Source organism: Limanda limanda, chromosome 2 (assembly GCF_963576545.1).
Source record: "Limanda limanda chromosome 2, fLimLim1.1, whole genome shotgun sequence".
In the NCBI taxonomy this organism is placed as follows: domain Eukaryota; kingdom Metazoa; phylum Chordata; class Actinopteri; order Pleuronectiformes; family Pleuronectidae; genus Limanda; species Limanda limanda.
The window spans coordinates 6234994-6250391 of NC_083637.1; the positions used below are offsets into that span (position 1 = coordinate 6234994).

Consider the following 15398-nt stretch of genomic DNA (forward strand, 5'->3'; position numbering starts at 1 on the left):
CAAGTCTTCATCACTCATGCCATCATCCATCTCAGTTTCATCTATATCAATTGGTTCTGGCTGGCTGTCGGTTTTTTTACTTGCCTGCTCAGAAGCACTGTTCACAGCGGGGGGTCCCCCCTCGACTCCCACCTCCGGGAGCGGACTCTCCGGGGCTTCGGAGGCTACCTCAGTCTCCGGCACCCCCCCCTCCACCAGAGGAGCGGGAGGCTCTGTCGGCGGAGCCCCGCCAACAGCAGCCTCGGGCTGGGTTGCTCGCGGAAGCTCCCCGCCAGTGGCAGCGGTGGCCGCTGCCTCAGCGGGAGCTGCCGCAGCGGTAGTGACGGCCGGAGCCGGAGCCGGAGCTGCCACAGCCGGGGCCGGGGCCGGGGCGGGGGCCGGGGCCGGGGCTGCTGCCGATGCTGTTTCCGCTGCCTCAGCCGGGGCTGGGGCCGGGGCCGGGGCCGGAGCTGCCGCGGCCTCCGCCGCAGCTGCCGCGGCAGCCGCAGCTGCCGCAGCTCGCTGCGCTCCACCCTTCCCCGGGCAGGAGCGGGCCAGGTGCCCCTCCTGCCCGCACTCAAAACACTTCATATTTTCAGATGTCACAAAAATCACATAATTAAACCCCTCAATTTTAAACGAAAAAGACATGTTCATCTCCTTGGTGTTATCTTTGAGGACCATGTAAACTTGTCTCCGGTGACTCACTACGTGCCCCATTTTTATACCGGATACAATCTGGCCGTACCGGGACAATTCTTTGGCCTCGTGGCTGGGTTTACAAGTGGGAGAACATGGTTAAAAGTCCCGTGGATCACCACTCCCTTCTCCACCACCTCGTTCACCTTTGTTGTGCTATCTAAAAACATGACAATAGCTCCGTTCATTCGGGAGGCCGACCTGACCGAGTCACAGCCGACCACCTCTCCCACAGCCAGCGCGGCTTCTGCCACACTGCATTCCACCGCGGGGATCAGTTTGATTGCATGTCGGCGAGTCAGACTCTCAAAGTCTGCTGCCACTGCCGCTGCCACAGGCATGCACTCAGCAAAACTAATCTAAACAAAAAAAACACAACTAGAGAACTAAAGACAAAACAGATAAACATACACCTAAATGATAAAGCTCAGTAAAGTTAAGTCTTACACCCACAATACCTTTCACACTCACACACAGCTCTCAGCTCCACGCTCACTCCGCCATGACAGAGAGAGAGAGAGAGAGAGAGAGAGAGAGAGAGAGAGAGAGAGAGAGAGAGAGAGAGAGAGAGAGAGAGAGACTTAAGTTAGAGGAAGAATCTGAATATCCTTTAATGGTTTCAATATCACTCCACCCCCCCCCCGACCCCTTAATTCTCCTGTCCCACCCCCTCGCTCTTAGTACGTCAAACACAAGGTTATCTGTCCTGAGCTTTAGACACATTGATTTCTGCTGGAGCGGAGGGAGGAATGGAGGGAGGAGTGGAGGGAGGAATGGAGGGAGGAATGGAGAAGGACGGAGGGAACGTCATATTTGCAGAGTGAAGGAAGGAGACGGGCGAGTGATCCCTGTAGAATCCTGATTAGAGACGAGGATTCAGAGAATATGGTAAAACTACCAGAGATGGAGGGAGGCTTTGAGGGGTTGTGAGGCAGAGGAGGAGGAGGAGGAGGGGGAGGGGGGGGTTAAGGAGATTAAGAAAAAGAGCAAAGAGAGAAGGTTGAATGAATTTAAAGGGTTTAGACGTCTGTTAACACACCTGCTCTTTGAGATGAGCAGCACACAGCAGGAAGGACCAACACCAAACTTCACCGTGGAGAGCTTTTCCACAGTCGGGGTTTCCTGGGATGCCCTGGAGGGGCTTGTTAACCACACTGAGGGTGATGGGCGGGGGGGAAGAGGTATCACCAAACCATGCAGGGCCTGTCAGGAGGTGTGTGTGTGATGTTCGTCTGAGCAGCAGCGAAAAACCTGCGGCAGAAAACAGTTATTCTGATTTATTCTTGACCAGGAAATCGATCCATATTTTCCTTGTTTTGACAGAATTTGTTGTTTCTTAGTGGTGAGACTAAGGGTCCGTTTTTTTTGTTCTTTTTTACATATATGTTTATTAGTTTTCCAACAGGTTATACAACACAAAACAAAACAAAAACAAGACAAACATTTGGCTAACACACATATTCAAATCCATACAGGCAGAAGATTCAGGGGTCACGTCCTATACAAGTAAGACAAAAATAAAAAACAGATAAGTAAAATAAAAGTATACAGAAATAAAAGTAAATCAATTAAATGGTAAAACAGAGTGCCTCTTTTGAGGCAGAGCATTCTGAGCTATGATACAAACCCTCTTGTGAGAATGGTGGAAACATTCAGACCAACATATGACAGAAAGGGTTCCCATGTTTTACGAAAGACATCATCATTGCTGTGACGTTTACATGTCAAATGGTCCAACACAACATATTCAAATACAACCCTTTGCCACTGAGCCTTAGATGGAGCTTTATCTGTGATCCAATTCAAAAGAATACACTTTCTAGCACAAAAAGCAAGTGTCTGATAAAGTCTTCTTTTAAATTTGTCAGTGATGGACATGTCAGATATACCAAGTAGCAGGTATAAAGGGTTATTATTACTGTTAATAGACAGAATCTTATTAATTTCCTGCCCTATGACCTGCCAAAACTGCTGTATTTTTCTACAATCCCACAAACAATGTGTCAGACCACCAGATTCTATCTTACACTTGGGGCAAGGGTCAGGTTTTTAAAAAAGGAAAGTGCACGAGACGCAAAGATCCAACGTGAAGCAAAACCTCCTGTTGCTGTTTTTCATCCTCACCTCAAACCCTTTAATCAACTCCTCGACTGAAGAGATGTTTGTAAAAAAAAATCCATTTCATGTTCATTCATGTCGGAGGTTTTCAGACTAATCCTGAAGGTCTCACTCTCGGAAAACAAAAAAATAAAATAGATCCCCTGCAGCAGCCGAGTGGATTACTGAATCACCAGAAGCATCACCAGAGATATTTCCCATTTCCTTAAAAAATAAAGTATTAAAGTAAATTGAATTTCCTCTCTTATCCAGAAGGTAGCACGGTTTTATTTGGGAGTGAGCGGCTGGATGAGTTATTCTGCATCTCATTACTGGAGCCGCTCGCCGAGGGAGGGAGATGGTTTTATGCTGCCCTCAAGTGCCACTCACGAGCTGCTGCTTCCTGGTTCGGAAGCTGTAAATATAACTTATGACGCTTTGTGGAGCTTTCAGTTGGGAATAATAACAAAATGGAGCCGTTAAGTGGCTCTTGGCCGTTGTTTTACTTTATATCCCAAACTGCACAGGAGAGGTTTATGTTCCAGGGGAAAAACGGAATGAATGCACCAGCTGAAATTTCATGCAACTAAATTCTGTTTATAATGATTGAATTTAAATTGGAAACATTTGCATTAATCACATTTGATACCAGATATTAAAGGAATATGACAACGATTTAATTCTTGCTAAATATTTGGTAACATTAAAGATGTCATTGCTTGTACCTTGGTCTTTGAACATTGAACCTGACCTCCGCTGAAGGGATCATGTTCCCACTGGACAGATCAAGATCCATGAAATATTCTTTAAAAACATCAGTAAAGTGATTAAACAGTGATTAACATTTTTTTGGATCGACCCCAAGATTTGTTGGTTTTGTGGTTTCTTGTGTTCCACACTTTCACCAAGTTTTGTAGAATCAGATTTTTTGTAGTTTTATGTAATTCCACCGACAAACAAGAAACCGGACAGGGGTGAAGTATGGAGGTGATAATATTTCATTGAGGACACGTTAATTGTTAGGGGGGGTTAAACCACTTGTTCATCGCTCCCATCATATCTATGTTATCATATCGGGACGCCTAAAACTAACATGTTCTACTGTTGCAATAAACATTTGAACATGAGTTGTCTGATTGAGCTAAGTTATTGAGAAGCTACATTTGCATTTATCTCATTTGATACTTAATTCTTGCTAAATATTTGGTAACATTTATGATCTCATTGCTTGTACCTTGGTCTTGTAACATTGAACCTGACCTCCGCCGAAGGGATCATGTTCCCACTGGACAGATCAAGATCCATGAAATATTCTTTTAAAACATCTGTAAAGTGATTAAAACGTGATCAAAATTGTTCTGGATCCACCACAAGATTTGTTGGTTTTGTTGTTTCTTGGCCCTTGGCCTTCACCAAGTTTTGTAGAATCAGATTTTAGTAGTTTTTGTGAAATCCTGCTGACAAACAAGAAAACAGACAGAGGTGAGATATGGACTCCCATCATATCTATGTAATCATATTGGGACGCTGAACACTAACATGTTGTACTGTTGCATTTGAACGTGAGTTGTCTGACTGAACTAAGTTCGGATCTAATCATGTCTCATGTTGTTGTTTGGCCGATAAGAAGCTGATGCCAGATGAAATGAATCGTATCATATCAGGTTCTGGTGGATTCTGAAATCTGCCAGTAAACGTTTTAATGAGCTGACGACCAGAGTGTAGTCGAGACTCGAGAGCTTTTCATGGAAGACGTCCATGTGCTTCACTCACACAGCCTCTGACACACTGAAGCTTCAGGCCTGGATTATCAGGCTGTGTACAAAACACTTTTTTCCTGAGTCATTTCTAATGCATGAGGCTCAACCACCTCTGTAACCTGGCTGCTGGTGAGTTTCAGATGCGGCTGCTTGGTTTGTGCTCTCAGCTGCTCTTTAGAACATGAATAGTTCATGTTGATGGAAATGTTTCCTCTTCGTTCTCTAAGTAAGATGGTGAAGCATTTACACCTATCTGCTCTTTCTTTTTCTTTTCGATTGTAATATAAGTTTAAACATTTTAACTTTCTCAGTTTCCTGAATGAACGTGGAGCCTGAGGCGACTTCCTTCAGGGATCAGAGAACCTCATTGGTCCTTAAAACACACGAGCAACAGGAGGCCGACTGCAGTTCACTCAACGGCCACCAGTGTCATTCATAGACAGGGTTTTGTTCATGTTATATATAGAAACTTCAGTAGAAAGATGAGTAGTAATTCATATAAGGTAATATATAAAATCAGAGGGACCATTATGAGCAGGAGACGAGCAGCTTTAATGCACCACACTGATTCTGATGCTGGATATGCATTTATATAGGCTGTTTACTGGCTGTGAGATATCAAGTATATTGCTCATCTGTTTACTCTCATTATTTACAGCCTGTTCCATAAAAAGTGTGTGACCCTGACACAATGTGCAAGTCACACATTCAGGATTTTCTTTGAGGTTTCATTTTCCTCAAAGTCAGTCACCGAGCACATTTCTCAGCCACGTGGAATGGAACCAGTGATTGTGTTTTATCGTGAAAAGACACAATTTTGTCTCCATTAAATTATTATTTCATTCTCAAATGAGCAGAAAATGGAATGAGGAGAGGTCCTCTGGAGCAGGGGTCTTCAACTGGCTTTGTCCCAGGGACCACCATTCTGACTAGAAAGTAATCCGCGGCCCACTGATGTTTCTACGTGCGCCCGTGCCTACGTGTGTGTGTGTGTGCAGTCATGCATGTGGCTAGAAGGAAGTTTTAACATTTGGTTTTCCATGTTGGTTTTATTTAAAAACCTCAAACAAATCTAGAAAAATCTGTGTAAAAAACAACAAAAACGGTTGATTTTCAGTGCTTAAGAATTGAAAACAAAATTAAAATGCAGTTTGTAGTTGTACTGCATCTCGGAACCATATGTACATCAATATATAACGTTCATGACTTAAATGTACAGACATGTAGCTGACATGAGAACGTTAAAGTAACGGTGATCAATAACAATCAACATAAACTGGGGCTACAACTGAAGAGGGAAGATGACAAAGTAATGCAGAATATGTCACAAATGATAATCATACAATATCACACAAACATGTGAGGCCTACTTAAGTTTAACCTCACCGCGGACCCCCGGTTGAAAACCCCTGCTCTGGAGGTTCAACTCTTTTATGACCCGAGCAGTTGAATCTGTACATCTACTTAAAGTGTGTTAAAGTGTCAACGCCATCTAACCCCTTTATAACCAGCTTTGTCTTCCTAGTAAAACAATACAGGTGCACTTGTTTTTTATGTGGATCGATATCTGACCTCAGGAGCAAAAGGACGAACACACACTTGTCAGAGATGAAGTGAGGAAGAGGAGAAAAACAGGAGCAGGATGAAGAACAGTGTGGATGACGGTGTTTGTTTCCCTGTGTTGTTAGATCCACTACTGGGAGAGGGACAAGCAGAACCAGAGCGAGAAGGTGAAGGTGATTTTTGTCCCGGACACTCGGGTGCACCTCACCAACCTGACGAGCTACACGCCGTACCAGGTGACCCTGACGGCCTTCAACACGGCCGGGGACGGACCACCCAGCGACCCCCGGGGGGCTCGGACCCTGCAGTCAGGTAGTGAAGGGCGACGGTTCTGTTCCCTCAAAACCAAACTAACCATAGACATATATAAAGACTAGATGTCTCGTTCGACGGAGCCGGACGTCACCAAATGGCGGCCATCTTGCCAGAGGTTGCTCGCTCGCCCATAACATTGTGTTGTAGTGGTACTTACTTTTTAAAATAATCATAACTTGCTCAATTTTGAACCGGTTTTTAAACGGTCTGGTTTGTTATAAACATCAGAGATGTAGTTATGACACTGCATAAATTATTAATTTTTTTAGAAAAGAACATAATTATTCATAAGTATGCAGTGTCATAACTACATCTCTGACGTTTATAACAAACCAGACCGTTTATAAAAATCGGTTGAAAATTGGGCAAGTTATGGTTATTTACCAACACAATGTTATGGGTGAGCGAGCAACCTCTGGCAAGATGGCCGCCATGTGCGGGACATCTAGTCTTTATCTATATATCTATGAAACTAACCACATGATCTGATGTTTCTCTCTGTATCCGTCTCATCTGATTGGTCGTTCTCCACTCTCTCTCTCTCTCTCCCTCCCTCCCTCTCTCTCCCTCTCCATCTCTCTCCCTCTCTCCACGTGTCCTCAGCTCCCGGCCCCCCCAGCTACCTGTCCTTCTCCGAGGTGACGGGAGGAAGCGTCAACGCGTCCTGGGGGGCTCCCCTCACTCCCAATGGACAGCTGGAGGGCTACAGGGTCGTCTACCAGCCCACAGCGCCGGTGCAAGGTATGAACACACAGACACACACAGACACACACAGACACACACAGACACACACACTCTCACCCTTATGTCGGGCAGGAGACTGACAGTTCTTTCAACTTGTGTGTGTGTGTGTTTGTGTGTGTGTGTGTGTGTGTGTTTGTGCGAGCAGGTGTGAGTAAAGTGGTGACAGTGGATGTGAAGGGCAGCTGGCAGCGCTGGCTGAAGGTTCGGGACCTGGTCCGAGGGTCCACGTACACGTTCAGCGTGCAGGCACTCACAGTCAGCCACGGCCCCCCCCTCCAGACCAACATCACGGCTCAGCCTGTGCAAGGTGAGGAGGAGCACAACTCTGTGTGTGTGTGTCCACCCTCCCTCTCTCCCTCTCCCTCTCTCTCTCCGTCTCTTCCTCTCTCTCCCTCTCCCTCTCAGCATCCAGCCTCTACTTCTGAGGGACAAGCTGGAGCAGACCGGAGTGGACCACCACCTCACCGCATGGATCCTGGACTACCTCACCAACCGTCCACAGTATGTGCGGATACGGGGGTGTGAGTCTGAGCTGGTGTCCTGCAGCACGGGGGCCCCACAAGGAACCGTTCTAGCTCCATTCCTCTTCACCATCTACACCTCGGACTTCTCATACAACTCCACTAACTGCTACCTGCAAAAATTCTCTGATGACTCTGCAATCGTCGGCCTCATTTCCGCCGGTGATGACAGGGAATACAGAGAACTGAACCAGGACTTCATTACATGGTGCCAGCAGAACTGCCTCCAGATCAACTCTGGAAAAACCAAGGAGCTGGTGGTGGACTTCCGCCGGAGTAAACACTCTCCTCCGACACCAGTGAACATCCAGGGAACGGACATTGACATTGTGAGATCCTATAAGTACCTGGGTGTTCACCTAAACAATAAACTGGACTGGACTGATCACACACAGGCTGTTTACAAGAAGGGACAGAGCAGACTCTATCTGCTGAGGAGTCTGAGGTCTTTTGGTGTGCAGGGAGCACTCCTGAGGACCTTCTTCGACTCGGTGGTGGCATCAGCCATCTTCTTTGGAGTGGCCTGCTGGGGCAGCAGCATCTCGACAGCCGACAGGAAGAGACTTAACAAGCTCATCAGGAAGGCCAGCAGTGTGCTGGGGGGTCCACTGCATACGGTGGAGGTGGTAGGAGACAGGAGGATGGTTGCTAAGCTATCCTCCCTGATGGACAACTCCTCCCACCCCATGCGGGACACCCTGGCAGCTCATTTACTGTTTACTTTTTTCTTTTTGCTCATTGTTGTTTCTGTTTCTTACTATGTTGTTTTGCTCTTTCTTTTGCTCTTGTTGCCCTGTGCCTGCGCTGCTGCTGTAAAACCCTCAAATTTCCCCACTGTGGGACTATTAAAGGATTCTGATTCTGATTCTTCCTCACTCCCTCCGTCTCTTCCTCTCTCCCTCTCTCCCTCTCTCTCCCTCTGTGTGTGTGTGTGTGTATGACTTCACAGGCTCCCCTGGGTCTCCTGTGGAAATGTCCATCACCAAGACGTCCTCTGATCTGAACATCCACTGGTCGGAGGGAGACGTGGGAGCAGCTCCGGTCTCTGGATACGTCCTGGAGGCTCGGCCCTCAGGTGAGCTCCTCCAACACAAAGACAAACAATCATTCATCTCTTTCTCCAGAGAAGCTCCAGCTCCACTTCCACTCTGAACTTTATTTAGCGTGGCGCTCCCTGGATTCATTTAGACCTGCTGTGAAAATCAAGTCAGCTGCAATTGTCTAATAAAGATAACCAGAGGTGTAATACCGCGGGTGAGAGTGAGGAGGCTCAGCGGGATCATCCACTGGGGTTTAATTCTCCCCCTGATAATAATAATCAGCGCTGTCTGGAATGTAATTTGATTTAAAAAATGTCTTGAATCATTTAATGACATTGAAAATCGACTAAATCTTAAATGGAGCGACTTCTCTCCCTCTCTCCCTCTCTCTCTTCAGATGAGGGGGTGTGGGAGTCCTTCATCAGACCCCTCCCTCCCAGCAGCAGGTCCGTGTCGGTACAGATGGAGCGCCTGAGGTCAGGGATCAGCTACGAGTTCAGAGTCATCGCTGTTAATCGCTATGGTTACGGCCAGCCGAGTACAGCCTCTGCAGCGCTAGCTGGTAAACACACACAAACACACACACAGACACACACACACACACATACACACACTGGAGGAGTCGGGTTAATGAACAGGCTGATCCCACTCGTCTGACTGGGGCGTGACTGAAGGTTTATTCTGCTGGATTCACTGTGACTGTCCTTGTGTGCCTTTGGGTACACTGCCATCTACAGGCAGAGCCACACAACTACAACTGAGCTGAAAGCCCCTTTGTGATTTTTAGTCCGCCTGGTGGTCCGTGATGGCATTGCAGGGGTTCCGCAAAATTCGCGTTGATGTTTCAACACATTTCCAGATTACTCTTGAAAATCGTGAAAAGTATCTAAAATAAGAAAAATATGTCTAAAATAATATAAAGGTGCTGGTGATCATGAGGTTAAACTTAAGTAGGCCTCAATTGTTTGTGTGATATTGTATGATTATCATTTGTGACATTCTGCATTACTTTGTCATCTTCCCTCTTCAGTTGTAGCCCCAGTTTATGTTGATTGTTATTGAACACCGTTACTTTAACGTTCTCTCAACATGTCAGCTACATGAACGTTATATATTGATGTACATATGGTTCTGAGATTCAGTACAACTACAAACTGCATTTTAATTTTGTTCAATTCTTAAGCACTGAAAACAACCGTTTTGGTTGTTTTTTCACAGATTTTTCTAGATTTGGTTGAGGTTTTTAAATAAAACCAACATGGAAAACCAAATGTTAAAACTTCCTTCTATCCACATGCACACACACACACACACACACACACACATACACACACACACACGTAGACACATCAGTGGGCCGCGGATTACTTTCTAGTCAGAATGGTGGTCCCTGGGACAAAACCAGTTGAAAAACCTTGCTCTAGACTAAAAGTACACTTTACACACTGGGAGGTGTATTCCTGCTCCTGTGGGACAAACCGCAGCATCAAGTAGAAACCACAGAAGAAGAAAAGTGAGCCTGTGTCCCTCTCTCTGCCTGCAGCGCTGTCCGAGCGTCCGTTCTACGAGGAGTGGTGGTTCCTGCTGGTGATGGCTCTGGTGGGAATCATCCTCATCCTGGTCCTGGTCTTCACGCTGCTGCTGCACGGACACAGCACCAAGTACAAGGCCTGTGGCACAGGTCTGTTGGTCAGAGTTGAATTTTTCCTGGAAAGTTGAATATAAAAATATGTTTAGTCTACATTTCAACCATTTCAATCAGTAAACCATTAAGCACCTCATTTGCGATTAAATAACAAATTCAGTGCTTACTGATTTATATTATTTCACAATCCCGAAATGTATTTTCCTTATGAAGTGTGAGTAAAGCTCCGTTCAGATCAGATCCACTCAGAGCTCCACAGGAGAAACACGTCACCTCCACAGAGTCGACAGCTCCCTCCTCGTTAGAACAACAAACCCTTGGTCTTAGCCCTTGGTCTTCACCGCTGCATATTGTGGCAAAGAAAGGCGGTGGCTGGCGCCCGTGCGGCGATTACCGCCGGCTCAATGACTCAACAACACCTCGACTTTTCTGCCCGTTTGGCGGATAAAGTCCTATTTTCCAAGGTGGACCTAGTCCGTGGCTATCACCAGGTGCCGGTGCACCCACTGGATGTACCCAAGACAGCGGTTATCACACCATTTGGCCTCTTCGAATTCCTTCGGATGCCGTTCGATCTTAAAAATGCAGCTCAGACTTTCCAGCGACTGATGGATACAGTACTGAGGGACCTTCCTTTTTTATTTGTTTATCTGGATGATATACTGGTGGCTAGTGCTTCTAAGACAGAGCACACGTCTCACCTTTTGACACTCTTTGAACGACTCAGTCAGCATGGCCTGATTATAAACCCAGCCAAGTGTCAGTTTGGGCTGAGGACTATCGACTTCTTGGAACACCACATTACTAAGGACGGTGCAGTTCCTCTCCCTTCAAAGGTGGAAGCTGTGGTGAATTCCCCACGCCCACTGTCAGTGAAGTCTCTGCAGGAGTTTTTGGGCATGGTGAACTTTTACCACCACTTTATTCCGCATGAAGCACAGCTAATGCAACCCCTTTATGAGGCCCTGAAGGGTAAAGCGGCCAGGCACGCAGTGATTTGGACGGAGGAAAGGCATAAAGCGTTTGAGGATGCTAAGGCAGCTTTGGCTAAGGCGACGATGCTGGCACACCCCGCACCCAATGTACCGATATCCATCACGAGCGATGCTTCGGACTTTGCAGTTGGAGCGGAGCATGAGCAGTGGGTCAAGGGGGCCTGGCAGCCGCTCGCCTTTTACAGCAGGCAACTGTGTCCCAATGAGTGGATTTAAAGTACATTCGATAGGGAGCTGCTAGGCCTCTATCTTGCCGTCCGACACTTTCGTTTCCTGCTAGAGGGCCGAAGTTTCACAGCATACGTGGACCACAAGCCTTTGACGTTCGCCATGGTTAAAGTGGCAGAGCCGTGGTCTGCTCGCCAGCAGCGCCAGCTTTCCTTCATATCGGAGTTTACAACAGATATACAACATGTGGCAGGCAAGCACAACCCGGTGGCTGACTGCCTCTCCCGAGCGATCACTGGAGCCGTCCAGCTGGGTGTGGACTATGATTGCATGGCAGCAGATCAAATTTCGGATCCAGATGTTCAGGCACTGAGGACGGCTGAGACAGGACTGAGGTTGAAGGATGTTGCTTTTGGTGCTGCTGGCACTACACTCCTATGTGATGTTTCCACAGGCCAGACACGACCAGTCGTTCCCACAGGATGGAGACGACAGATTTTTGACGCTGTCCATGGCCTGTCACACCCAGGAAAAAGACCTTCACAGTAGTTGGTAGCAGCAAGATTTGTCTGGCATGGACTTAAAAAGGATGTGCGGAAGTGGGCTGAAACATGTGTGGTGTGCCAACCCTCTAAAGTCCACCACCACACTAAGGCCCCCCTGGCACATTTCTTAGTGCCCGAAAGAAGGTTTGACCATGTTAACCTGGACCTGGTTGGGCCCCTGCCCACCTCTCAGGGGTTCACACACCTTCTCACCATGGTTGACAGAACCACACGTTGGCCGGTAGCTGTGCCGTTGGTGTCAAAAGCAGCGGCTGATGTGGCTCGGGCATTTATCATCACCTGGGTTGCTCGGTTCGGCGTCCCATCTGACATTTCTTGTGACCGGGGCCCGCAGTTTACATCTGGACTCTGGAACTCGGTGGCAGAGAACCTGGGGACTAAACTTCACCGCACCACGGCAAACCATCCACAGGCTAACGGGCTGTGCGAGCGGTTCCACCGTTCTATGAAAGCTGCTCTACGTGCCAGCCTCAAGGACAGTAACTGGGATGACAGGCTTCCATGGGTCATGTTGGGGCTTAGGACCGCCCCTAAGGAAGACCTACAAGTTTCATCTGCTTGGTTTATGGCCAGCCGTTGAGAGTCCCTGGGGATTTTGTCCCTGATACTACAGTTTCTTGGTCAGCAGCACAACAACGAGCTACGTTCCTGGACAATGCCAAGGTTTTCGCACCAGTTCCCACATCGCAACACAGCTTCCCTCGTTCTCATATTCCTGTCAAACTTCATTCTGCGGGATATGTGTTCATTCGTCAGGATGCTCATCGCGGGCCCTTTCAACGTCCCTATGACGGTCCATTTAGGGTCATTGAGGCTGGCCCTAAAACGTTTATCGTGGACATTGGTGGTAAACCAGAACATGTATCTGTGGATTGGCTGAAACCTGCCCACTTGGATCTAACTCAACCTACTGAGGTAGCTAAGCCTCCACGGCGGGGGGGCCCTCCTGCTCACCCCCCGGGCCACCGCACAGCCCTTAGAGTGCCTCCAGTTAAGCCCCAGACTACATCCCTGGCTCACGTTTTAAGGAGCCGTGCAGGTCGGGTGATTCGAGCCCCAACGTATTAACTTTGTTTGTGAATTCTGGGGGGACGTATGTAGGGGACAGGTGATAACACATAATTAACCAAAGACGTTACACTAATGGGGTTTGCACACTTACTGTGGGGTTACCAAGGTAACGAGTGCACGGGGGGTGGTTAAAAGCGGATGTTTGTGTGGCACCCGGATGTCGCTGTGTTTTGATTTGTTTGTGAAAATAAACGCTGGCCGCGAGGCACACAAAAACTAGAAGATCTCAGGATTACATGATTCCCTTGACTCTTATATTCTAGTGTTTATCCGTCTGACTCCTGCTCTTCTTTCCTCCAGGGAAACACGTGTCCACGGCCGAGGAGTCGGTGACTCTGGACAACGGAGGCTTCACGGCTCTGGAGCTCAACAGCAGGACGCTCAACACCAAGAACTCCTTCCTGAAGAAGAACGGCACCAGGTGAGCGCTCACACACACACACACGCACACGCACACGCACACACAGACAGACACACACATGGGTTTGATCAAAGGACTAGATATATAACAGATTGTGTGTCTGTGTCTGTCTGTGTGTGTGTGTGTTTTTGTGTGTGCAGATCTCCACCCAGGCCCAGTCCAGGTGGTCTTCACTACTCTGATGAGGACATCTGTAACAACTACAACGGAGCTGCTCTCACGGAGAGCACCACGCTGACCGAGAAACCCACAGAGGTGTCGGAGTCAGAGGTAAATGTCTTTCCATCTCTCTATCTATCTATCTATCTATCTATCTATCTATCTATCTATCTATCTATCTATCTATCTATCTATCTATCTATCTATCTATCTATCTATCTATCTATCTATCTATCTATCTATCTATCTATCTATCTATCTATCTATCTATCTATCTATCTATCTATCTATCTCTCTCTCATCTCTCTCTCATCTCTCTCTCATCTCTCTCTCTCTTTCTCTCTCCAATTCAGAGCCACTATGTAACTTTTACTGATGGTTTTCGTGATCCGAAGCTCTCAATACAGGTGTGAAAAAACCCAGATTGGATAGTGAACCGATCACACCAGACCACATTCTGGGCTGAGCCGTCAAAGATCTGTCTCTCTCGTCTTTTATTCATTTGGTCAAAATGCTGATGATAATGGTTAAAAAGTCTCTGCTTCAAGACTAAGGATCTTTTTCTAAATGTCCTTGAGTTCTGTCTGCCTCAAGATGACGAATAAAAAGATCCTAAAAGAAGAAATGAGTGATAGTGATCAGTCACGGATTTGATTATTGTCTGGATGTGTCCAGAGATTTTCATTTTATCACGGGAACATCACTCAAATTTGTTTTCTCTCTTTATAACAGACACTGAGTAACTGACTCTGGAGTGAACAGCCAATTGAGATGTTTTACACTCGTCAATCATCATGGCATCATCACATCACTGTGTATAAATGATCTGTCTTATAGATAAACTGACCCCTGCTGTGTATGTGTGTGTGTGTGTGTGTGTGTGTGTGTGTGTGTGTGTGTCTTTGTGTGTGTGTGTATCCAGTTGACGGACAGTGACTACGAGGACGAGCAGCCGAAGCACTCCTTCGTCAACCACTACATGAGCGACCCCACCTACTACAACTCGTGGAAGCGGCAGCCCAAAGGCCTGAAAGCCATCACGGCGCCGTTCGGCTACGAGGAATGTGCCGCGGCGGAGACGGAGCCGTACTACCAGACCGTGGTCACCCAGCACAGCACGGGCGGCGCCTACACGCCCACGGGGCAGCCGGCGCACACGCACGTCAACCCCAACACCAACCCGCCGGGATCACGCACCCCCGTGACGGGATTCTCCTCCTTCGTTTGACTTTAGAGACTAAAAACCTGCACAAAAGTGATACACACACACACACACACACACACATGGACACAAAGTGTAGCTGACGGCTTCAGAGGAGAGGGAGGACACGATGAGGAGGACGAGTGACGAACCTTCACGCCCCAAAGAACTAAACCCACTCAGCTTCACCCTCGTTCACAGAGATCTTCACTGTGTGTGTGTGTGTGTGTGTTGCTCTCCTGCTCTTCTCCTCCGTCACTGTGCTCACACACACGCAGTAAATGTTTCCACACACACACACACTCTCACACACTTATTTCAGAGACTCTCCCACGAGAGACGGACCAGTTTGTGTAAATGTGGACGAGAGAATTCCACCTCGGACTCGGTGAACGTGGAATGTTCTGCACAACGCTTCTTCTTCTTCTTCTTCTTCGGTTTCCTGTATTTACGC

At 47.4% G+C, this 15398-nt stretch overlaps 1 protein-coding gene across 1 annotated transcript in view; it reads left to right on the forward strand.

Moving 5' to 3' along the window:
* The window catches only part of LOC133015761 (protein sidekick-1-like), a 166926-nt gene extending 151955 nt beyond the window's left edge, over positions 1 to 14971 (forward strand). Inside the window, exons 38-46 of the mRNA XM_061083032.1 lie at positions 6224 to 6410; positions 7017 to 7154; positions 7303 to 7464; positions 8628 to 8753; positions 9116 to 9280; positions 10262 to 10399; positions 13464 to 13584; positions 13725 to 13854; positions 14666 to 14971. Coding sequence (XP_060939015.1) covers positions 6224 to 6410; positions 7017 to 7154; positions 7303 to 7464; positions 8628 to 8753; positions 9116 to 9280; positions 10262 to 10399; positions 13464 to 13584; positions 13725 to 13854; positions 14666 to 14971 — 1473 coding nt within the window. The remainder of the gene's footprint in view (positions 1 to 6223; positions 6411 to 7016; positions 7155 to 7302; positions 7465 to 8627; positions 8754 to 9115; positions 9281 to 10261; positions 10400 to 13463; positions 13585 to 13724; positions 13855 to 14665) is intronic.
* Positions 14972 to 15398: the final 427 nt, after the last annotated feature.